At 45.4% G+C, this 26,093-nt stretch overlaps 1 protein-coding gene across 1 annotated transcript; it reads left to right on the plus strand.

Moving 5' to 3' along the window:
* Positions 1–4,735: 4,735 nt before the first annotated feature.
* On the plus strand, positions 4,736–25,940 carry SCTR (secretin receptor). The gene is given in 15 exon segments (XM_052793215.1): positions 4,736–4,807; positions 4,809–4,859; positions 4,862–4,963; positions 8,908–9,034; positions 13,723–13,833; positions 17,732–17,835; positions 18,137–18,234; positions 19,213–19,345; positions 20,528–20,681; positions 20,773–20,833; positions 21,374–21,443; positions 24,200–24,291; positions 24,382–24,520; positions 24,704–24,745; positions 25,764–25,940. Coding segments are annotated over 15 exon segments (1,533 nt in total).
* Positions 25,941–26,093: the final 153 nt, after the last annotated feature.

Below are 26,093 nucleotides of genomic sequence, written 5' to 3' on the forward strand. Positions count from 1 at the left end.
GCCCTGCTGGGCCGCACCACTCGCGGCTGGCGGGGGGGGGGCGTGGTGGTCCTGGGGCGACCCGCCGCGCTCGGAGGCGCCGATTCGGGGCGCGCGGGGGGGGGGGGGAGATCCCGTCAGCTGCAGTTCAGCTGGCTCTGACGGCAAAAGTACAAAAAAGAAAAAAAACACTTTTTTTTTTTTTCCCTGGTAAGCGTCGTTTTCGGGATCCACAGTTTGGCCGCAGACACGACAGAGGTGCTTTTTTCTTTCAAAACACTCGTCTATTAACACATAAATTGTTCTTCCTTGGTAAGGCTCAAATAAAAGTTCTTTTCTGAGGTGAGGCGGTGCGGAGCCAGCCGGGATCGCGCAGTGTCCATCGGGGCCTGGATTGGCTTAAAACAGACTTTGAAAGTTTTATTACAGTATTTTAAAAAAAGACCATCTCTTTTTTCCACTACCTGTATATTCTCACTTTTCAGTATTAAAGAGCAGTCCCTTGAAACATAATCCTGAAAACATTTTTCAGTGTATTGCTCTTACCACCCATAAATTATTTTACTTTTACCTGCATGTGTCCAGGGGAGAAGGGAAAGGAAAGCAGAATTTTCTTCCTTTTTTTTTTTTTTTCTTCCTTCAGGCAGGCAATCTGGACAGATTGACGAGGCTGAGAAATGCTGAATTAAACACAGCAGTGTTGCTGGCTTGAGTAGACACAACCTCTTTTGCCGAAGATACCCTGGCATCCCTTATAAGTGTTGCCCCAAACCTGTAAGCCCTCCAGACTACCAACAGGGTCGGTGGAGGAGCCAAAGAGAAAGATTAACACCAAAGAAATCTGCACTGATATCCTGCATTAGGTAACATCAAAAATACATTTGAGAGTATTGGCTGCCCTGGCTCCTTCTGCCATGGGTGTGTTATGTTTGTTTAGTGTGTTTGGGACAAACTGTGTTCATAGCCCTGCTTTTTCATGAGTCTTAAATATAGGTTTAATATAGAAAGCCAGAAATATTTCCAAAACTTTTTTTTTTCTTACATACTTGAAGAATTAAAATTCTTCTCTTTCAGCTTTTCTAACATAGAGGTAAAATGTGACCAAAAGTAGTGCAACGCTCAGTTTGAATGAAAAAGGAAGAACTTCGGATCATAAAATTCAGCCCCCAGAACATAGTTCCCATACTTACTAAAATGTAATTGCTGTTGATTAGGAAAGAATGACGCCTACACCGTTGATGAGGCTGGGGAGAGATGCCCAGTGGTGGCTGCATTCAAGCTCGGTTTGGAGAAAGTTCAGGATCAGCTTCTACACCAGCTTTGTGTGAACTCCAGCAGCTCACTGCCCCACCATTTCACAGCACGTTTTCTCTCGGAGCTGATCCTCACCTCACCTCTGTACGTGCCCCAGCGTGCTACATTGCTCTAAAGGCGCGTAACCCCTCAGAGGGGTATCTAAACCACCTCCTGCCTGCCAAACCTCCTGTCTCAGCCTCCCTTTTCTGGGTGCATGCACCTCTTTCTCGTAGCTTCATGTGCGCAGCTATCTGCCTTCGGTGGGGCTTCGACCGTTTCAAACATCAAGGGAGAAAGCAAGCTAGTGCTTTTCCAAACTATCCATTCACCTCAGCTGAGTAAATAGACCAAGTTTATTCTCCACCTGACAAGCTGAGGAGATGGTTGAAATTCTTTTCTCTTGCAGAATGGATCTGCTGGAGAGACTTGCAGGGGGCTGGGCTGCCCGAATCAGCTCCCCAGGGCAAGGGGAGATGTCTCTGCAAAGTGCTAAGTTTTTTGCATGGCACAGTTTGGCACTGAAAATAGACTTGCCAGCTCCAGACCTTAATCACAGTGTCCCACAGTGAACTTGTTAAGGTTTATGGGTTTGCTGGGTTTTTGCTCCTATTTCCAAGAAAAAGGCCATGGGAACATAGTACAGCAAATAGCATATTAACATATTTCTCCTCCCACAGAAACACAATTCACATGTACCTCTCTGTCTGTTTGGACAGTGATAGTTGAGTGTGAACCAGAATCCATCTCCACTTCCACATCAAAGGAGCTAAATATGAGGCACCTCTGGAAAAGCACTCTGTGAGGTTTCCTGAGAGGTAGCAAATCAGTGGAAAAGGTTGGTGAAAAGAGGGGATTATCACCCAACAAATCTGCAGATTTCCTTGGGAAGGCTAGTATAAATAAAGATTGTGAACTAGGATTTAAATAGGTGATTCTCACCTCAGTTTTATCTCTATATTCAAAATATTAGATGAAAAATGCATGGCCTGATTGTCAAGCTGTAATAGAGGCATCACAAACAATTTAATTATTTAGCAAAGGAAAGAGAAAAATGAATTATTAGACTGAAGCACTAATGGAAATTTTAACTACTAATAAATAAATATTTAACATCAAAGTTGGTTAGTGTTTGATAAGTAAACAATCCTACAATCAGAGTAATACAAAGCAAAGTAATTTCTTTTATTTACTCCTAAAGTTACAATTAAATCTCTTTCAAGATTGCATGAACAAATTCTGATGTTTCATTTTTGGTTTAGATTACAGACTTGAAAAATTCCAGCTGTGACCAATTTTAAATGGATATACTGAGTAGTAATAAAGGTAGATGCACACAGCCAAGTGCAATGCTACATTGTTTAATTGAAGAAACACCTCATTTCAGGGTATGTGAATTCTCCGTAATAATTCTCTGTAGTCTGCTGCTGCTCTTAGGTTTCCCAACCTGTGCTGTCTGTCCCGCTGCCATGACAACTGCTGCCCTGCTAGTCAAGCAATGCTTTGCATAGGTGAGAATTTTCCAGGTTTTATTTTGCGTTCAGCTTCTTTCAAATGCTCAGCCTATGCATGAATATAATGGGAGGGTCACAAAATATTGGGCTCTTCATTCACACCATTGGTGTTTAAATCCAAGATCGTCGCTGCGAAACTCCATTGCCTGTTTCAGAAAATGCCCCACATTCAGAAGTACGTTCAGGAGCAAAGCTCCCTCAATTACACAAATGCAAGCAAGAGCGGTGACTTTTGGGGAAGCTGTTACAATATGAATGGAATAATAAAATATTCCTTCAGCCAAAGGAAGAGAGAGAATGACTTGGCACCCCACTGAGATGATGCAGCAGTGCCAGTGTGGTTTCTTCAGACTACTGTGATGACATTGTCTGGCTGCCTCTCAGACCCCCTTTTAGCAATTTGCTTAACCCTTTGACCAATTTCAGCAAAACCCTGTGGGAAAGCAGAGCTCTTCAAGAAATGAAAGTTACTGCAAGTTTAGTGTGGACGGGGGCAAGGAAGACTGCAACATTTGCCCTCTGCAAGGGGAACGATGCTGTGTGAGCGTGGCAGCTGGGCAGTCAGCACATGCAAACTGGGCGCCTGGGCAGGACAGATGTAGCATGGAGGCAGAGCAAATACTGCTGCTTGCCTGACTCCTGCTCTGGGGAGAGATGAGGGTGGTGTGTGGGGAAACAGAGAGCGCTGCAATTCAACAGAGCACATACAGAGCTGAGCTGGAGTTACCGTGGTCAGAGTGGGCACGGGAAAGGGCAGCACTCGCTAGGAAACCCGGATTCCTTCATTGTGCTGCTCAGTAGATGACTTGCTTAATCCAATGGCTGGATTTTCAGCGCACGGGTAACGAGCCATATGTTTTATGGCCGTAGTCATTGAATTTACTGGTAGATCTGGAGCACGCTTGCATTATAGGCAGCCCCTCATCATATTAGACCTGTCTGGCGTAATGGGTGGTGGTAAATTGGAATAGGCGATAAAAGATGTTTCAAGACAAGCTGAGGACTGCAGTGCTTTGAGAAAGGGCACTCGTGCACGATGCGAACTTCAGCTCTTTTTTGAAGCCATATTCATTACTGTGCTACAAGTGAACTTGGCAAGCAAGGGTTTGGAGTGCCTGCCTTGGCAGCTGGGAGCCCACAGCCAGGGTAAGCATACAGCCCCTTTATAATACTTTTGCCACAGAAACAAAACCTGGAAAAACCAAGAGTGCTATGCTGCCAGGGCAGGGGACGGCTGAGGAACTGCCTATGGGGAACTCAGGACAGGTGGAATCTACATCCCACCAACGAGGTACCACAGGGATCCAAATGCGATGACATCTTGCAACCTATAACATCAGACTGGCTGTTTATCTGGATGTTGGACGAGAGGGTGAAGTCCAGGGAGCATTTAGAGTCCTCTTTGGAAGGGGTGGGAAGAGCAGATCCCCTGTTTGCCCTTTCTCTGGTACCTACCCCAGGCTCGAGGTCATCTTCAGCTCCGGCAGCTGTGCTTGCCTGGGCTTGGTGGGAGGCATGGGTAGCCGGCTCTCCTGCAGCAGGCTCTGCCAGCCTCCTGATTTCTGGCGCTCGGGGATGTGTGCTCACTGCGGGAGGTATGTGCAGAGCTGTCGAGAGCAGAAGCAGTGCAGGCAGCCTTAATCACATTCTTCCAACTCTGTTTCTCAGCAGGGCACTTATTCCAGGGCTGTATTTCCCCTTGATTGATTACCTCTGCCATTGTGGGGCTGACATCTTACACAGGACTCCTGCTTGGTCCCTTATCATGGGAGCATGAGGAATGATCATTCCCCAGCGACACCCATCGATAACAGTGAATAATAGCTGGGAAGGGAGGCAGACGATAGTAGGAACATGCTCAACAGAAGTGCTGTTATTCTTGGGACAGGAGGCTTCTGCAGAGGAGGAGGAGAGCTTGGAGGGTGGACGGGGGTGTCCTGTCATTGCTGATGCTCTCTAGGGCTCAGCAGCTGGAGAGAAACATTGGCTAAGGATGGTCAAAGCTGGGAAGGAAAAAAAGTGAGGAGGGAAAGGGATGAAGTGAAAGGAGCTAGGAGCCACGCTGGAGAGCATACAGACAGCCCGGTGACCTCTGGTGCACGAGGGATGAAGGAAACAGACTGTGATTGAATATGTGGACCATCTGGGTGATCATCTTCTGGATTTCAGCTGTCCTGGTAGGTGCTCAGAGCTATTTATTCCCAATTGCATGGAATCACATGTTGTCTGAGTAAGTGCACCTCTATCTCATGAAGTCGTGGTGTCTTTGTTTAAAAAAGTCTGTGTAGAAGCTGGGATTTTTTTATTTTATTCTTGCTTCTGCTGCTTCCTGCGCTAATTGACAGTGGCCAGATGGCTAGATGCTGGATGCCTCAGTTTCCCCATCTATATAAAGACAGCAGTGTGCCTCAGTTTCCCCATCTATATAAAGACAGCTGTGTTACTAACCTGCTTTGGTAAACATAGCAGGTTCTGTGATGAAGGAGAAAAGATTTGATGCCATTTATGGAAGCTTTGCTGATTTATGCCAGCAAGCAATCCCCTAACGGGGAATGCCCACCACTACCAATGCCTCCCTTGACTCAGGCTGAAGGAATACAAAGTGATGTTTGACCCACAAAGTTTGGTTTCTTTCTTTTAGCTTTACCACTTTACTGGGAATTTATGTGGCAGATTGTCACTGCTGAGCTCTGGGTGCTCAGACCGGCTGGGAAGGACAGCTGAACCTGGGCTGTGATCTCCAGGTGCTGCTCACCTTATTCAGATTTTGAAAGCATATGAAATCAAGACTGAAATATGTCCAGCCTGGGTGTGAGAAGTTGGGAAAGGATCAAACTCTCAGCAAATGTAAAAAATCACTGTTTCATTGCAACTAATGGAAAAATCAATCTATTTGTCCCAGCGGGGGATTTGGTTCACACTCTGAGAAAACCTGGGCTCTGCCTAGACATTTTAATTGCAGACTGAATGCAGTCTGCAAACTTTTTTGCCTTTTAATCATCTTCCACAATTAAAATAGCGACTGTGATGGTTTTCTTGTCATTTTGGTTTCTTATTCTTAGGTAATGCCTGAAGGACTCTGTAAATAGATGTCATTGCTCAGGGTGCCACTGAAAGCATCTCCTTCCACTTGTTCTTCTTCTAATCCTTCAAAATACGTATTTTGATTTTGCCAGGCATCTTTTGTTCTCCTTTAAATCCTCCCATTAAACTAAAACCACTTACTTTCAAATTAAGTGGCTGTGAATTCTGTGGCTGCAAATATTATTTATATTAAATAGTGTTTAGATCCATTCATTTCACATGTTAAAAACTGTAGTTGGCTGTTGCTGTCAATACCACAAACTGCAGCTTTCTGCCCGTTCTGGACATCTAGTTATCACAGCTATTTCTGTTTGGAATGGTTTTGGTATCTTACATTTTCTTTAAACAAAATACGAGGATGTCTTGACCCCTCAAAAAAAATCTGACAGCCTGTGAGCTGTTTCAGCGAACTGTTCAGGAAGAGATGCAGAAACGGCATGTAGAAGATCCCATTTTCCTCCTCAATTTCAAGGCGCGGGAGCAGGCTGTTTGCTCCCAGTTGTGGATGGTAAACATGAGGGAGACTGAGCGCGGTTGGTAGCGGAGTGGGGTTCTCTGGCCGTGGCATGGGAAGCGGGATTTTGCATCGCTCGGCAAACAGCCGTGCCGGACCCGCGATGGCCCCGCTCATGCCCAGCCTGCCCCGTCGGATGCCAGCGTCGGCAAAGACTGACCGAGGGACAGCGTTTGTGGAAAACAAGGTCTTTAAACCAGCACCCGGAGGCTCTCTGCTTTCTCTGGGTTTAAAATCCTGTTACCCACATGTTTATTACCAGGGAGTGGTATCTATCTAATCAGAAGAATAGGGTGGACATCACTTGGGGGGTAAAACAGTAATTGTAAGCATTAACTACACCATATTCCTGCTTGAGCAACACATTTTATGTAAGAAAATAATGCTGCACCAGATCATCAGGGTTGTCTTCACAGCTGAATGTGCTAAAAGCGTGCACCCTCATTCTAGCCGTAAAGAAATAACGCAGACTTTAAATCTCTTTCTAAAAAAAAACTTTCTTAGGACCTACGTTCCTTGAAAGAAAACAGTGCCCACAAGATGCATAGCCTTTTTTAAGATTAACAATTTTCCTGTTTCTGAGATAGTTACGAATGTGATTGCTAGCATTTATTTTTACATACGTTCAGTTTCAACTTGAACGACCCGCATGCAGACAAGACCGGGTCTGTTGGCTACTTCAAATGCTCAGCACTAACACTGTTTTTTAATGTATTTTCAAGGTGACTTTTGGACAGAAATACTACAGCAGAAGTATATTGTAGGTCTTAACTGTCACATTTGTACTTGTGAACTCTGAAAATGTACTAGATTGCTTTACTATTGGTAATCAAATAGGGAACAATAGAGAATGATAAATAATGCATGTTTAAAAGAAACTGTCTATATTTAGAAATTATCAAATTCAACGTTCAGCTAACAACTGCATAAATGCAATTACATTTCTTTAGACATGTTACTCCAGTCAGACATTTCTATTTTTTTCAAAGATTAAATGGGTTTTTAAAATCTATTTTTTTCAAATATTACATGGATTAAAAATGCATTTAAATCTTGCATCAGAGGATAGTTTATTTCATCTGAATTCTTTGCATGTGTGATTCCAGAAAATTCATTACATTATGCAAAACCAAATGGTTTTTAGTTTATTTATTTCGTGATGCACAAAGGAGAAAGATTTCTGAATTTAAACACAACAAACCATTTAGATGAGGCATGATATGCTGCTGAAAAGATCAAACTTTGTTCAGAAATACAATACCCAGAATACTTCCAGTTGAAATGAATGGGAATATAGTTGCTGATGTTTGTTAGGCTAAAATTTAATTGTAGAAAAGTAATAGTTCTCATTACAAGCTTTTCAGTGATCATTCTTTCTCCTAAATCTAATCTAAAAGTGATCAGCAATGCTACAAGATTGATTAGGTTGAGTAGTAATATGACGCTGCTGGATTAACTTTTCCTACACAAAGTACAGAAAAAAATCCAGCATCTGATACTTTTCAAATAACACATCCTGATTACTCACTTTTAATCTTTTAAGTATGTGTGTGCATATACCTATGAAGATATATATATCTACATATAAGTTCTACAGTGGGAATTTATAAAGACTTTTGGGTTTGTTCATGAGGGAGGAATTGGATAATGTGTTATAATAGAAACCTGCTTATATTCAGTATTTTTATTGTAAAAAATAATAGAAAATGGCAAAAACAGTAAAAGCACTTTTTTACTGCAAGACATAACAACTGGGACCTTGTTCTGCAAATCATTTTGCAATGATTTTTAACACATGCAATTTGAATGGTTGGTAGCTGTTTCGTACATTCATTTTAGTCCAGTTACATATAATATAAACTGCACATTTAATTGCTACATCAGGATTGAGTTAAGACTAACATTTCCACACTGCCTTGTGAGAAAGGAGGATGGGGCAATACGGGAAGGTAAGAAAATGACCTTAGGACAAATTGCTGTCTAGGTTCTCGCGAAAATCTGGGTGAGATTCTGCTTTCAGGTTGGCTCCTACAGCTTCCTGATCAGTAGCCGTGAAACAGGCTTGGGTGGTCTGCAACCAGTGGACATATTTGGATCACTTGTGCCCAGGAAAATGACCTGCCAGGTCTATGGTTTAACACTGCCAGGGGCGAGTAATTAATTCTCTGTTGCTCTGTGACAGTCCAGCAGTGTCCTTGATGTTTCTGCAGTCTTGTGGAAGAGCATCCTGCTCATGTACTTAATTTAGCAGAATAACACATTCATTTTTCTCAATAACAGTAATGTCAGCAAAAGGGAGAAGGCAGAAACTCAGACTGTGCTTGCCGGCTGCTACTATAAAAAAGCAGACTTAATTAGGAAAATTGACTGTATTTCAAGGAAATTGACTGTATTTCAAGGAAATATTGCCCACAATCAGTTGATAGGGTTGCATGGGGAATGGGAGCATAAGAAGGGTAAATCCTGTCGAGGGGAAGTAAGTTTTAAGAGGAAAAGTGATTCCATTGCTTCTAAAATTTGCAGATCAGAGCTGTCCCACCTGTCTGTGACCTTTTGAGTGTCCTGAAAAAGGAGGAAGAAAACTGTGCTGAGACTCTCTCCTTGGAGGCGAAGAACAGAACGCCCGAAAACGATCTGCTCCTGAGCTCAGGTAAAGGCTGAATGAATGTGCACAATGAAAACTGCTCTCAAGTGAGCTGGGTGGCCTCAAGGTCAGATACCCCCACACTCCTTCCCATAGGAGGCATGGACCTTGTATGCATCTCTCATTTAGGAGCAGAAAACCAGGTAAGATCTGTTACAAGGCTCCGAGAGTGGGACTTTGACCTTACTGTGACAGAAGAGTCGTAGGAGCCTTCAAACTCAGCTGCTCAACTGCAGTCCTCACAACTAGGGAGCACACCAGCAACAAAATCTTGCAAATTGCAGAGGATTTGGAATTCTTCTCATCTTGGACAAGGGTATTTTTATAAAGTCAGCCCAGCAAGTGCAAATTTATGTAACTATATTTGCCTTTGAAATCAGTTAATACGAGCAGCCAACATTTAAATCACGTGGCCTGAAGGTCCTCGTTGCTTCCTCCTTGCTCTTACTGTCACGTAACCGAGCTCTTGCATTTCAGAGAGGATTTATCATCACATAAAGGAGTTTTTTGGCCTGGGAAGGTCTTGTGGTACCGAGTCCTCATCATGTAGACAGCTTTCCTTTCTCAGCTGAGCAAGTGCATTCAGGTGCAAGGGGTCTCAACGCAATAACTGCAAGCAATTATTGAAGCTTGCCTATGAACTGGTAGCTCCCCCAGGCAGCAGCTGGGTCAGCATCTCACAGAGTACATTGCATGGAGGCAACAGATGTCACTATTTTTTGTGCGTGACCAGCCATCGCCACTAAGGATGAGTTTGTGTCATTCACAGCATCTCACGGACTGAACTCTTTCTGGGTGCCTTTTGTGGACCATGACATGGCAAGCTCCTCACCAGTGTGGGAAGTGAAGGAGCTTCCACGAGATGTGTGTGCAGGGTGTCCTGGCCAGACATAAGCTACCGTGTGGAGCAAGAGTTGAGGCTTTTTCTTAGTTTCAAAGACTTGCTCTCTAGCAGAGAGGGTTGGAGACACAGAAGTGTTTCACTATGACCTGGCCCAAGGGCAGGACTCAGAGAGAGGATCTATTGCCTGGTTTCTTCAGATGCCTAGCATTTTTCTCTGTCTTTGTTTTATCCCTGTGCGCCTTGCAGACTGATGGGTGTGAGCACAGCGTCAGGGTATTATGCCCATGGAGCAGTGGCAGGGTACCTTATGGCAGGTTGCCACATACTCCAGAATACAGATCTGTCTCATTGCATATGAGAATTTTGATGATATGAATAAATCAGTTTTGTTTCTTTCCTTCCCTGTTGCCCCCCACTGAAGAGGAGGGTGGTTTGACAACCTATTTTTCTGCTTTGATCCTGTGACATGGCTCTAATGTTGAGCTCTGCATTTCCTCTGCACCAGAGCTCCAAAGATGCAAACAAGTTAAACTTCACAGGACCGCACAGGTGTGAATGAGCACTAGCATTAGCAGGCAGTACTGTTTTACAGACGGTCTCATTTTATCTCAGTCAAGTAGTAGCTCTTCAGCAGAGACTTAATCTAGTTTTAAGTTGGATCCAAATCTTACAAATTCCCCTGAGGCATTTTGTTACTGGAAATTTTATAACAGGATAATTCTACTCCCTGTGCCACTCTCCCCAAATCTACAGAGAGAGAAGTACAGGATTGTGTTAAATCTTTGAGAAAGCATTTCCAATGGCTGTCAAAATTGCCCTCATAACTCTGCAAGTCAGATCAAACAAGGCATACTGCTGTGGGCTCAGGGCTACCCACATAGGAGAAAGGTTTAAGCTGAAAGTGGCCAGAGAGACTAAGCCCCTCTCTGTCTCTGTAACTCTGCAAACACACCTTCTCCTGGCAGTGAAACCCCAGAAGAATAAAGAGGGGTGAGATGCACATCTTTCCCCAAGTAATGGCTCCCAAAGAGAGAGCCCAGGAATTTCCTCCTGCTGGTCTTCTACTCAAGGAGGGTTTGTTACCTTGGTAAACTATGGAGTAATGCTTTTATTCTGGGAAATAATGCATCTGAAAATACCTCCAGCCTTTGATTATCTGCACATCTGAGGTCTGTGTGCAGAAAATCCCATACAGGGACGTCAGTTTGAAGAAGAGAGAAACAAAGCTCTGGGGATTCAGTGCACGCCCTCAGTGGGTCACGCAGGGAGAGAGAAATGTGGCTTTGCAGAGCGTAGGTTGCCTTTCATACCCCATCCTTCCTGCATCTACCCCAGAAGCTTTGACTGGTGCAGGCAGGAAGAAGGGCAAAGCAGGGGACAAGCTTCCGTGGTGCCGTCTCCGCTGCAGTGCTCGCATCTCTGTGAAAACGGCACAAACACACAGGATTAGTTGCTGGTGCATCAGGCACAAAGTACCTGAGCAGTAAGTGTTTCTTATCCTCCTGCAGTATAAGGAAAAAGGGACTCTGCCTTTCCGACACCATTAGCTTGGAGAAGGGAGGAGTGTTACATTAATGTAACCCAACTCAATAGTTATGCTCTTTCTTTTGCATAAGTGAATATAGGATAATTCTCTCAAGTGCAAGGAGCAGGGGAGGGAAGCTGCTGGAGGTCTGGGACCTCTGGTTGTGGCGACACTGGGTATTGCTGCTGGGGGAATGCACTATTTGCTATTTGAGGGAGGTCCCAAAGAGCACAGGGATGTCAGGGAGGTGCTGCTGGGCTCTGCCTCCACCCGGCAGGCTCTTTAGCTAGGTAGGGGTGGGTGTCACCGGCTTTGCTCCCTGAGGAATGGCAAGAAGCCCACCTGCAGGCGGAATGGCTTGGCTGATTTTTATTTTCTCCTCCTGGGGGGAGACCATCCCAACATCATAATTTTGCCAGGTTTTTCTGTGCAGAGTCTGATTTGGGGGCTTTATGCCAGTGGCGTTGGCATGAAGGTTCAATAACCCAAACAATGCAGCATGGCTGGGCATAAATATCACCCAAGGCGATGTTTCATTTGCCATTAAACTGTTGCTTTTAAGTAAATGGTTACCAAGTCCTATAAACATTGGTACAGGGACGACACCAGAGCTGAGGTGCCCTGGCTGTGAAAAGCTCTGTACTTCCAGGCACTAGGACTGTTGTGCAGGATGAATCAATACATTTCTAGAAATGTAAATATTTTTGTTGGGCTAATGGAGGCTGGCCTTATAAAGCATGAAGCATTTGAAGAGAGCATTCAGCACTTCCTCCCCTCTGCTTTCAGTGAATGTGTAGGGCATTCGGCACATGCCAGGACCCGCCAGGCGTGGGGTGGTCCTAGCATGATCCAGTGGCCTCTTTTTTCCCCTGTCACATTACAAAACCCACAGAGAAGGCTTTGCTAAAACCAATGACAGTGAGCGGAGGCAAAAGGGAAACAGCCTGAATTATTTCAGCCTATGTCTGGAGAAGAGCAAAATAAGAAAGGCCAGGATTGCAGTTTCTCTGTAGCACAAAGGGCATCAGCTGTAGGTCTTCTCTATTAACGCTCTGCACCACAGGCCAAAATTCATTCATGCCTGCTTCTAGCACCTAATCAAGATGTCTAAGTTGAGGCCACCGTCGTGCTGTGCTCCACTGACCATCAGTTCCCTGATGCATCTCTACCGGCCCTGCCAGAAGGCAACACAGGCAAGCCGAGGGCGCAGCTGGAAAAGCCTCCCTCGCACCCTGACTGTAGGAGGGGACCATGACAAGCCCGGCCTTAAAATAAGCATCCCTTGCACCTAACTGGGGGAAATGGGGTGAATCTGGGCAGTGTCAGTCAGTCCCTGCAGCTGACAGAGGCCTCAGGTGGCAGAAGGTGCAGGGAGGGCAACTGAGCCAAAGGCTCATGCCTGCAGAGAGCCCAGCGGGACTCCAACTTCAATGGTTGCTCTGAGATGGGTCCTCCAACTGCCATGTCACACCGTCAGAGGCCTGGCCTTGGAAAGAACAACAGTACGGGCAGGTTTTGCCAGAATATTGGTGTGTATCCATGTTTTGCCCTGGTCTGTAAATGTGATGACCTTCCCTTTACAGTCCCAGGGACTGAGAGCTTGGCAAAGTTTTGCTCTCTTGCAGCAGAAAAGCCACTGAGACCTGCAGCCAAGCCCAGTGAGTGGTCTGTTGGCGTTATTCACTCCAGTACAGTCTTGGCATAATGAAAGAGATGAACAAGCAGAGGAGTATTTATGGTGATACAAGGATTACATTGATATTGTTCCTCTCTGCCCTTTCCCCAGTATCATTCTGAAGCTGTTTAAACTCCTAGTCAAGTTGTATCTTTTTCTTGAGGATGACTCAAAGTCACATTAGGGTGGCTCAAAGTGGAAACTTTAGAAAGACTGAAAAGTGAGCTAAAAAAGTCATATCTGGTTTCCTTCATCTTTCCAGGGCCATTCAATAGTTACCAGAAGAGAGACAGGTAGCCAAGGGCCTGACGCAAAGTTCACAATGCCCCGAGTTGCTCTTTGTCTGGCTAGTAGAGACCAGTGGAGTCAAGGACCAGAATGGGACGGGCCTGGAGCTTGCTGGGGCTGGTTTGAAGCAAGCAGGACCTGTTCTGTCCCATCCAGGTCTCGACAGGTCTCAGCAGGACTTGCTCTGTCTCATCCAGCTTGCTTTCCAGAGTACTGAGCATCTTTGTTCCCATGGACCTTGGGAGACGTTGCATGGTGTTTCGTTGCTTGGAGATGTTTCATAGAGTTTCACTTTTGGGAGAAGTTTCATGGTGTTTTGTCACTGGGAGATGCTGCATGGTGTTTTGTTGTTGCCCCCCCAGGCAGATGTGCTGGAATGTGGGATAACATGAGCTGCTGGCCTTCGTCCGCTGTGGGACAGACTGTCAATGCTCACTGCCCTGAATTCTTCCAGATGCTGACTGGGAAGAAAGGTAACACTAAAAATATGCTTTTCTTGCCCAGGTGTTTTTATTAAATATGTTATTTACAAAGATGCCACTGTCAGGTCTGAACTTGAAGTGAAATTGTGTCCCTGCATCTTTTAAAGACCGATGGTCACTTAGGAGCTCCATTTCCAACACTAAGCTAAACATGGGAAAGCCTGGAATCAAAGTAGCAAGATGTTTTAAGTGTTTATTTTTCTTAGCCAGGTGGAGAAAAGTGTAGGAAGTAAATGCTATCCTGAAAAGCAGTTTTGTAGCATAGTTTCTTAAGGGAAAGAGTTTTCTCCACTAAGGTTCTGTGTTTATGTATTTTTGTCCGTCTTTCCCCTTCTAATAACTCCTAGAGCCAGTGGCTGATCTCAGCTGAGCTTGACAGGGACAAAACTTCACACAATGTTAAGTTCATACAAGTTTTGGCAAAACAGCCAGCCAAGTAGGGGGGGAAAGATCCCTTTTTTGCCTCCATCAAGAAGAAATCTGCACTGGGGATTCATCTCTTGGCTGTGACAGGCTCCACATGAGTGGCACAAAAGAGATGAGCTCAAGCAACATTTGTTGTCCTTTTTCTGGGATTTCTAAGATAGAAATGAAGTGAAATTCATTCCCAGTATGCTACAGTAATCATGAGCCATTAAGTAGGAGTTTCTGCCTGCTTTCTGTTCATTTCTACTTTTCAGCAATGCCCAAGAAATGTGCTTACATTTCTCTTTAGTGAGTTAATGATTCAAATCAGAAGAGGGTTTTGCATTCTTCAGTTATAGGACACAGATTAATGAGGTCCAGTACTTACAGAAAAGCAGACAGATGCATTTTATGGAGGGAGGAATGGGAGATAAAGTATTAGATTGTCTAATAAAGATTAGATAAGTCAGAAGAGAAGCACTTAGTGCTTTTTAAATAAAATCAGACACAAACCATTCAGATTAAAATAAATACCGTGCTATTTTCCGTACACACAAACAGTAGCTGCCCATTGAATCCTATAATCTGGTTTAAAGACAGAGGATAAACTACACAAAGACACAGATCGCTGAAGATATCATCCGTCTGACATGCGCTCGCAAATCTTTACATAGTGATACCGGCCCTTAAACGCATTAAATGAAATCCCTGCTGGTACAGCCACTAGAGGGAACTGCTCCCTGCCTCTGGCCTTCATACCGGGGAGGAAAACAGGAATTTGTACATCCGAAGGTCATAATTAGATCTCAAAAGTGCATTGCGTTATCTTGGAGATAGTCTAACAGCATTAAACTTTAGTTGCCCTTCTTATCGAGAAGCTGGGAGCCGAACCACTTCTGATAAGCAATAATCAGAGTGACAGTGTTCAACACAGAAACCCAAGACATGGTCCGTTGGCATTTGCATCTTATTTCGGTCTCTGCATCTGGCATCTTGGGTCAAAGTCAGCAATAGTTTATTCTCCTTCTCATAGCCACATTCTTCTCTGATTTTATACTGCGGTTGGCTTGTGACTCATGCGTTTAATTACTGCTACAGTCATTCCCCTGTTTTAAGCAATTTTGCAAAAGAAAAACAAAGATCTGTTTGCTTGAAAAAAAGGCAAAAGTTTTCTCTCCTCACCACTTACAAAGCAGATGGGCAGCCACAAATGCCAAAGACCCCTGCGTTAAGGGACACAGATAGCTCTGAGCTCTGACCAAACCCTGGTCTCCGTGCTGTTGAGCTTTGTGCTGACATCTAGACTTGCATTTGCAGCCCAGACTGTCTGGCCCCTTCCCACGTAAGAGACCAAAGAAACAAAATAATCTGGAGCCAAGTAACATAACTGAAGTTCACATCCAGACCTGCACGTTGTGTCTCAGGCAAGAAACAAGGAAAGGTGTGACAACTGTGGGGATTCAGAGGCAGAGGAGAAGGCCACATCAGATGGCCCCAGTGCCACAGCCATCCCTTTAGCCAGTGTTTCCCCTTGCCTAGGCAACTCCCAAAGCCTCCCAGGCACCAGTAAATACCAAGCACCGATCATTAGACAGACTGCAGACCCCGAGTCTGCTCTGAGTGGGGCATGCTGCAGCTTCCCTAGTGTGTGTGTCACCCATAAGCAAGTAGCATGGCTAAAATTTTGGTCACGTGCATCAAAATAATATGCCCCGCATAATATCCCATGCTTTGCATATAACACAATCGCATACACACACCAACACAGAACTTCACCTCTTCTTGTTTGATCTACTTTGACATCCTCAGGCAAAAACCAGTTACAGACATGTTTACAAGCACAACACTCTGCTCTGAGTTAAGTATATGTGTCTTAATAAGCTGAAGTAGAGAATTTGCCACCATACCAGTCCCTTGCTGAGTGCCAAGGCAAATTGGGGAGAACTGTTTGGGAGAGCTGTTTCTCTCCTGTTGTTGCTGCATTGCATCAGGGCATAGAAAACCTGGCTTAAAAAGCAAGCCTGGCCCTTTCAAAGATACTAAGCTGGGACAAGATGTTCATAAAAGCATCAGAGCAACAGTCTGATACTGACACACCCAGAGCTCTTCCTAATTGGAGGTCTCAGCATGTTTGCTGTGCCTTGCAGTTTTACTGAGGTGAGTTCAAATCAAGTGCAGACATGCTCTCAGGTCACCAGAATTAGCCCAGAGGTAGCAGGAGCCCTGACTCTGTCCTGACAGTCCCAGCAGAGCTCCAAAGAGCATAAACCAGTGCCAAACACTGCTGCATGTGCATCTCCCTCTGTTCCCTCATTTTGCAGGAACTGGATGCCCTGGAGTCCCCATGGCTAAATATGTGGGCAAAAATAGACTTTTATGGTGCCTTCTGGCAAGGCTTCTACTAAGAAGGGCTGCTGGTTCCAGGCCCTAAGTCCTTGCCAGTATTGCCATTACTGCAGCAAAGCCAGGATTTCACTCCATGTTTCTGAAGAGTGGCTCCTATCTGATAGATTAATGTGATTAGGACAGCGGGTGGTGGTTTTACTTCTTTGTAAAAGTTTCTCTTCAGCGCATAATCTACATGCCTGCTAGGGTCATTTTCTTCCAATGAGATTGTATGGTGTGTAGGGCAGCACTTCCCACTTCTACTTTAGTGTCAAACATGAATACGGACATGTTCAAACCTGTCCTATTCAACTATATGCAACTCGCTGGGGATCCATCTCACTCAGCTTTAGGAGTCTAAAAGTCAGACGTCCTAGCAGAAGTCGGTCAGACAAACTGCGTTCTGTGGATGTCTGTCTGAAAATGAGATTAATTCTGCAAATGCCTCTTTTTCTCCACTGACTAGAAAGACAGCCACGAGGGACACAGTTGGACTCAAGCATTTAGATTTCAGAAGTCTAACTTAAGTGAGGGGAATCCCATCCTAGCCTTTAATTTTTAAGTAAGCAAGGAAATCAACAGTGTAAGATAATGCCCAGACCTGGGTGTGGGGACAAGCCTTTTAGTTTTCATTTCAACCTCACCAAAAATCTGTGACCATCTAAAGTTTTGTGTTCTCTTCAGACCATGACAAACCACAGTAAGGGGGTGGGAGCATTCAGGAAAGTATCAGATTTGCATGGAGTATGAATCTGTGATTGAACAAGTCATGTGTTTGCTGATCCTGGAATACTGGCCAAGAAACACCAGATGTACCGAACAGTATTATTTATGTTGCAGTTAATAAAAACACATCCATCACAGTCATCCCTGAGTGGGCAAACAATATTATGACCCACACAAGTACACCGGGCAAGTATCAACATAATTAGCTCAGCTGCATTTCGCCTCCAGCTATGCAGAGTGCACTGCCTGGGGGAAAATATTCTCTTTGCGCTTGGAGCAACCCTACACCTTGATGACCGACTCCCGAGGAGAACAAAGATACAACTGGAAATGATCACACCTGGTTTTGTCTTTTTTTGTTGTTACCACACAGGTTTTGTCTACCGAAACTGTACAAGCAAGGGTTGGTCAGACCCATATCCGAGACCTGATATCGCTTGTGGCTACAACGTCAATGACACGACAAACGAGGCGAGAGTGAGTCTGAGTGCCTGTAACCACAGATTCCCTGCTTTGGGGCCCTGGGGGAGGAACACGTTAAGGAGAGACTGAACGATGTTATGATTTAACTCAGGTGGGGTTACTGTTACAGGTGTTTTTCAGCATAAATGCTTCCTCCAAATGATCAGAATGGGTTGCTCAGGGTAAAGCTTCAGTAGCTGATTTTACAAGAAAATGTATTTGTTAAATAGGAGGAGACAAGACACATTTCTCTTGGTATGGGCTGATTTCTACCAGACAGTCAAAGGTGAAGGTGTGAATGTATGTTCCCCTGCAGCGTTCCTATTTCATGACTCTGAAGACCATGTACACCATCGGATACTGCACCTCCCTCGTGACGCTGACGATAGCCTTAGCGGTCCTGGTCTCTTTTAGGTGAGGAGAAGCATCTCTGGTTTGTGTTTGGCCAGGACTTCTGGTCATCTCAGCTGACACAGATCCTTCTGTTGGCTTTCAGGGCAAGTTAAAAATTGAAGTGTTTCTGAAAACCTTCACAGAAGTCAGTGACAAAAATGATCTCTGAGTCTTGTCTCCCAGAAAATGTCAGGGCTGCTCCTCATATTGTGCTCTCCTATCCTTTCCAAAATGTAGCTGGATGTATTTTGCAGCCTGGCGTTTGCACCACCTCTCTGCTGAGGTCTTCCCATGACTTCAGTGTCCCTTGGGCAGAGTGTCTTTCCCCCTGCTGTTCTTTTCCCCACTTGAGACTGTGGCTAAAACTCTGCTCCAAGTGCTGCTGCGCTGACTTCTGGGGAGGCGTTTCAGGTTTACAGCAGCGACCTGACAGTTGGCTTATCTTCACGTATCCTTATAACCTGGAATTTGTACTTCGCTGCTTATTCAGTGAAATGAATTCCTTACAGTAAGTGTCAGGGCGGCACCCCTGGGCAGAAGGAACCCCAGCTACTTTGCAAACTCGTCTTCAGGCTGCACAGCCTCCAGACCCAGATTATGTGGAGATTTAATACAGAAGACATTGCAGGCACAAGTGCACTGTGCAGGCAAACCAAATAAATCCACCCAGGTGTGGATAAACACCTTGGGTTCATGTTACTCCAGACAGGAGGGAGGGAGACTAGACCAAGCATATTGGCGTGAAATCGCAGTTCTTGTGGCAACCTTCAGCTTGGTTTAGTACCTGAGTGGAGCAGACGTGACTTCAGCTTTTTAAGGTCTTCTCTAGGCTATCCCTCTTGGGAAATGCATTAGCCTTCCTTTCACAGACAGAAAAACAGCATTCTTAATTTGTCAGTTTAGCATTAATAAGGATTGAAACCTGCTGTTCACAGCCACAAGCTACCTGCATTGGCTAGGAATGTAACTTCACAGGATCTTTCTCTCTTTTTGTAACAGAAGACTTCGCTGTACAAGGAACTACATCCACATGCACCTCTTCACATCGTTCATTTTGCGAGCCTCGTCCAACTTCATCAAGGATGCCATCTTGTTTTCCTCTGAAGACACAAATTACTGCGGGCCATACACGGTAACCCTCTGCCTTCCAACTTGCTCCACACCTCAGTTTCCCAGCAGGATCCCAGCAGTAGCTAGTGTGCAGGGAAGGAAATCTCTGTCTCAGCTTTCCATTCAGCATGAGGAGTTATAGGAGAGGAAAGGTATGCCCTGTCCCTTCTCCATGGCTCGATCCTGTGTGTTCGTTGTTCCTGGCTGAGATTTCCCTGTTTGGGGGATTCTGTGGTGTGAGGACACAAAAGCAGCCCAGGCTGGAGCATACACGCAGAAACCCAGGTGCAGTTCTTCCTGGCTATAAATGCCTTTACAAGTATTGGAGCAGAGGGCATCCAGGTCAGTCTGAAGTAGACACCTGCATTCATCTTCTTGATTGCGTTGACTTGATGGCCACAGAAGACACCAGGAGTTCAGCACATTGACCCAGAAATGCCTAAACATGGGTGTCTCAGGCTGTGAACACAGGATACACAACCAGGGTGGAGATGCTTACATGGATTTTAGATCCTGGTAGGTGGGGCTGGCAGGAAAAGTACGAGAACACATTAAATATTGCTGACTCATACTACAGTGTGAGACCCTGATAGTAAGATACAAGTTTGCACGCCGAGAGCCTGGAAAAGGAACCTCCCAAATTTTGAATTGTTTTTTCCTTTTTCTTGGCAGCAAAATATCTTGAAAACTGGAGGGGGCAGGGGGACCACTGGAGATGATGTTCAATGCTTTAAACCAAAAGAGGGAAACAAAAAAAAAAAAAAAAAAGGCTTTTTTTTTTCTTTTACCTCCCCAGTTTTGCTGGATCTTTGTTGCTGAACATTTTGAGCAAATTTTAACTTGTCTTTATCAACCCTTTTTCTCAGGAAAAAAAAGACTGATAAATACATTCATGTGCTTCTCTAAGGTGATATTAGTGCTATTGATACTAATAAGGTCATGATAGTGAAACTTCTCTAACTGAGACAGTAACCCAAACCCATGTGTCCATGACACATTTGGTTCTCGTTAGTGAGGCAGTTGATTAATGCATTTACAAGTGCCAGTCCTGCTTGCTTGTCATGTGAACGCCTGTCTCAAGGCCACCTGTTTAGTCCCCTAATTGCTATAAAATCTCTATTTCCCAAGATTTATTTACAGCTCTCTCTTTGTTAGAAGGTAGATACGAACCCAGGCAGGAGCTAATTGTCCTCTCTTTCCTCAGGCTTGGTGTAAGCTCACCATGGTCTTCTTTCAGTATTGCATCATGTCTAACTACAGCTGGCTCCTCGTGGAGGGACTGTACCTCCACACTCTCCTGGTTATTTCTTTCTTCTCGGAAAGGAAATTCCTCTGGCAGTTCATCGCCCTCGGATGGGGTACTGGTTCTCCTTTCAGTAAGAATAACTGTGGGTTTGTTTTGCCTTTGGGGTGGGCTTGTGGAGCAGTAACTAGCTTTTCCAATTGCAGGTGCCCCAACCGTGTTTGTGGCTGCATGGGCAACTGCTAGGCAACTCCATGAAAATATTGGGTAAGCTGTGTGGAGGGGGGGAAGGTGGCATGCCGGGGGGAGCACGCAGGCCCTGCGCAGGCTACTCCACGGGGTCCTGCTCATTTCTAACCACTGGCAGCCAAGCAAACCAACCACCACCCTGCTATGCTACAAGCCTGGATCCTGGTGTGGGTGGGAGTAGAGGTCCAGCTGAACAATCTGAGAAAAAGCCTCAAATTTCATTTCAGCATTTTCAAGGGTAGGAGGTAGTCTTTAAGTATGAACTCAGCCCACAATGTTTTCAGCATCTGTATTTGACTTTCTGATCAGTGAAACTTTGTTCTTTTCTCTTCTCCCTTCCAAAATTTTGAACAGTGGTTGTACTTTAAGGGCAGGATATACTTTTGTCCAGCACAGGTAGACAGTCTTCTGTCAGAAACGTTATACCGCTAAGTGAGAACAGGAAATTAATTTTGTAGAAGGCAATAGGGGCCTATCTGAAGTGCAAAACAGACTAAACCTCTTGAAAAGACACCAGTGTTTTGATAACTGACTGCACCTTCTCTTCTATTTTTACAGGTGTTGGGACATTAACACTAATGCCAATACCTGGTGGATCATTAGAGGCCCTGTAGTTTTGTCTATTTTTGTAAGTCTTTTCTGGGACAAGCAGATTCAAACTGTATTTTCAAATATTGTGAAGTCAGAGATCATCTACTCAAACTGCTTTAGAAGCGTGTTAATGAACTGCTCTTAGACATGTGCCTGAACTGGTGTGACACATGAATTACTGCTTAAGCAACTTATACTCAGCAGGATTTAGTCAGTAACTAATGCCCCGAAGCTAAGTTCACAAGAAAAGCTAGAGTGTCCTCCCAAGAAGCAAGAGCCTGAAGAAGATCAGGTTTCCACATCCTGTTGATTTCATATGAACTTGGCTGGCTTGTGGAAGCTTGTTTTGGACTGTTTCAAGGAAGGCTCCGGAGGAGGAGAAACGAAGTGGCTGTACATTTCAGTACAATCGCCTTTGTGTCTCCCGGTCAATGCCCCTCTCAGCAAAGCCAAAACCAACTTGTCTTACATGACCATTAGCTTTTGTTTTCAGCAATGAAAGCAGCTCACAGGCTGCACGCACCATATGTTAGTGGACTGCAATTATACTATTATGGCATTGCTTACTGAAATAAGGCATAGGCATTGAAACTCAGTGTGAACTTGCCCAGTACAAGGCAGTAGCGATGTCAAGAACAGTTTGGTACATACAGTACTCAGCACCTATGGTTCGAGCATTTGCTGGTGCTCACCTTCAGGGTCTTAGGTACCAAGGGGCTGGAGCTGCTGCTCGGAGATAGTTGTTCTGCTCGACGGAGATGCTGTGGGGCAGACCACTCTGCAGTGATCTATCTGAAGCTCTAGTACAGAAACACGTGAACTGTTAGTTACTCTCAAGTAACCCACTGACACTCCAAGTGAGAATCCAAGGGTTGGTTGAGGTTTTTGTGTTGCCAGCAGGAGCCATTATGTTTGCAAAACACAAACTGCAACACTTGGCACGCTCTCTTGGAAACTCAGGCAGCCGAGGTGGTGGGTTAAAGTTCTGCTCCCATTTACCACTGAGCAATCCTTCGCCCCCACAAGACAAGCAGAAGACCACACGAGTGATTCAGGATCAATTTAACGAGGCCACAGCATTTATTTTTCTTAATGAAACAACCCTTACGCTCCAGGAGCCACTCGGCAATATTTAAATGACAAGGCGGCCCAGGCATTCCTGCAAGGCAAAAAGCGCAATCTTAATTTATCTTTTGACGGCCACCACCAGCTATCCCCTTCCAAGTTTCCTCAAAATCCTGATCACATCTAGCTTAGTCACTTCAGGCCCTGCCTCTTTACCTAAAAGAGGCTTTTCTCAAGCCCCGAGCCACAGACAAACAAACAGCCAGACCTTCAGAATTCAGATCTAATCTCTTTATTCCTCACAGCGCACAGTCTTCAGCAGTTCAAAGGGCAGAAAATCAACACCGATAAACTCCTTTGTGCTCCTAGGCTAACATTCATAGCTGCGCTGCCCGCGGCAATCCCTCCCGGCGGGCAGCCCCCCCGGCCCCCCGCCGCAGCGGTTCTCCACAGCCACAAGTCCTGCTCAGCCTACACTGCTCACGCCTGGCCTAGTGGGTTAAAAACCCCAGAATCCCCAGCCCTGAACCTCCTTTCCCCCCCCAAATATTTCAGTCTTCCCTTGGTGTTCCCCACCCCTAGCTCCTCCCAGCTCTGCTCCTTTCCTCACCCCTCCCCAGCTCCCCAAACTTCCAGCCCTCTCCAGACACCCTCAGCAGCCCAGACCGTGCAGCTACAGTTGCTCCCTCTTCATCCAATAATTCAGGGAACCCAGGGACATCCTGGGTCTGTCCCGTCTACAGCAGACCCCCTTCTCTTAGGGAAACCCACCACCTCGGAGCCCTGCTCCAACGCCCACCGGCACGTAACAAGCCACCACGACGAGGATGGAGGATGCACCATCGCGATGGTGTTTCCAGGCGGAGGGAAGCGTTAAGGGCCTGCCGCCGTGCAGGGTGTTGCAAAAGGGCTGCGGGTGCGGGTCGGCAGGCTGTGCGGGCGCAGGAGGAGCGCGGGGTGATGATGATGTCGGGAGCCCCGATGCGAAGGGCAGATAAAACCGGGGTTGCTCCCTGGTGCTCCACGCTGGGTGTGGGAGAGAGGCCCGCTCGGGCTCGCTCTGCCTCCCCTGCGACTCCCACTCTTTGCCTGAGGGTCAAATGAGCAGAAACAGCTATTGCTTCACCTTTGCCCAAACTGAGCAGCAGATCAGCATTTTTATGTGATATCCTTGCAAAGGGGGAAAATGCAAAAAGAAGAACTTCAGCGTTGACTCTCTCCTGTCCGCACTTTTAACTACTTTGCCTAACATCCCAAACCACATTGTGTCTTTTGGCAGGGAACAAACGGCATTTGCAGTCCCAGTTAGCAAGTGGCAGCTCCAGTGCTGCCCCTTTCCTGGCATCCAAAGTGGGGCCAGACTGCGCAGGGGCTGTCTGAACCCCACAGCCAGAAGGGATGCTACCAACGCGCCTGATCTCCCTGCCCTTTGATGATTTGCCCGGGTAATAAGCCCTGATCAGCCCCATAACTAAAGCTGCAGCAAACAGTGGGGAAAGCAGTGAGCACCTAAGCCCAGGGTGGCCAGGTAGGCTGGAGAGGCAGGAACAGGGATTGGGATGGGGACAGGGACACGGGCAGGCCAGCCCCAGCTCCTCTATTCTGCCTGCTCAGCCAAAACACCCCAAACTGGCTCTGCTGATACCTGGCAGTACATTAAGTGGTTACTGGGCATTTGGTTTTGTTGTTTGGGGTTTTTTTTCACGTCCTTCCTTTTGTTTTTTTCAGATTAATTTCATTCTTTTTGTCAACATTTTAAGAATCTTGATGAGGAAGCTCAGCTCGCCTGAAGGACGGAGCAGTGATTTCAACCAATACAAGTATGTCCCTTAACCCGCAACTATGCCACGTGAGCCCACTTGAGCTCCTCTTGCTCCTTCACTGGCTTTCCCCTCTGTTTTCGTTCTCAGGAGACTTGCAAAGTCAACACTCCTCCTCATCCCTCTGTTTGGGGTCCACTACATCATCTTTGCTTTTTTCCCTGAAGATGCAAGCAGCGGCACAATGGAAATTCAGCTGTTTTTTGAATTGGCTCTTGGATCATTCCAGGTAATATTTGACAAGCTATTATTTCTTTAAAATAAGAGAAAGAGGTGTAACATATAACTCTGCAACAGAGCAGAGTCCCAATGGCAAAACCAAGCTGTCTGATTTCCCTTGAGATGCCTTATCCCCATTCAAAAGCTGAAACCGCAGTTCTAATTCTGTGACCACGGTTCTTTTATCTTTTAGGGCTTTGTCGTGGCTGTACTTTATTGTTTTCTTAATGGGGAGGTGAGTTTTGTGTATGTAACATTCTTTTTTATTGCTCAAGCATGCCTCATTAATCAGTGGGATACATTCTCCAGTGAATTACATGTTTTATCTGAGGGTTTTCTGCCCAGCTACCTAATGTCACTCGTGAAATACCTCCTAGACCTGGCAAGCCTAAGTAATTGTATGCCAAATGCAAACTGCACCTCTCAACCATTGCAGCCCTTTTGTAAATCAGCATTATTACTGTCTGGGAATGGAGGGTGGGAGTACCATCCTGCACATGGTCACACTGACAATTAACTGGTTCTGATGTAGGGTGCTATTATCTGTCATCCCATGCCTGTTTTCTTTGCTTGATCCTTGGGAGGGAATTTATCAAAAGCTGTATCCAGTCCAAGTTTATTAGGACTCTAATAAGGTAAAGCTTTTGGAAGAGGGACCGTTTCCTTTGTGGTCGTATGATAACTCGCAGGCTTCTGAGCTAGAACTTGCACTCTGAAATGCTGCTGCTGGTAGAGGTGGGGGGAAACATTATCCAAACTGGGAGATCCTGAGGTTGTTGGAAGGAAAAAAAAAAAAAAAATTAGCACCTAAGTTTGGAAGAAAAAGTCACCTTGAAATGGAGGAGGGGTTTGAAATACCTTGACTAATCCTTTAACAGGGTTCAGAAAAAGTTGTTTGGAAAAGAAAGTCTTCATTTTTTACCTTAGAATGCCAAAATGTCTCGTTTTTATAACCAAAATAAAAATCTTGGAAAAATCTAAACCAAACACTTACTGAGGCCAGCTAGACTCTGTCAACAGTTTCACCTGCAATTAAAAACAGGTTACCAGAAAATTGTGTGGCTGCAACAACAGTATCATTAGAAGTGACAAGAAACAGGCCCTACCCTAACCCCTTAAACTGGGGGTTAAATAAATAAATCCAAACCTTGGCAAAGGTAACCTGCTCTCCTTTTCCTGTTATACTGTTCTCCGCAATGCAGGGCTCCAAGATAAACTAGCTGAACTAAGTATTTTGTGACCTTTCTACCTAGGTTCAGCTGGAAGTTCAGAGAAAATGGAGGCAGTGGCACTTAAGCAAACACTTGCGTCAGCATCTCAGCACCTCAGCGAGTAATGGAGGAAGTGGCTTAACTCAAGAGATGCAGATGGTGAGGTCAAGCCCACCAGAGCACAGGAGAGCAACCCTCCAAAGATCAAGCGTGCTTTAACACTGTACACCTGGAGGATACCTCCATGCTCAGATACACATGGTTAAGTCCCACGGACCATGCTGGGATTCTTGTGTATGTATCCGAAAGCGGGACTTGGCTGTAGATCAATGGTTCTTGAAGCACATCTGTTCATTTATATCCTGTGTAGCA

Source organism: Harpia harpyja, chromosome 7 (assembly GCF_026419915.1).
Source record: "Harpia harpyja isolate bHarHar1 chromosome 7, bHarHar1 primary haplotype, whole genome shotgun sequence".
NCBI classification, from domain to species: Eukaryota; Metazoa; Chordata; class Aves; order Accipitriformes; family Accipitridae; genus Harpia; species Harpia harpyja.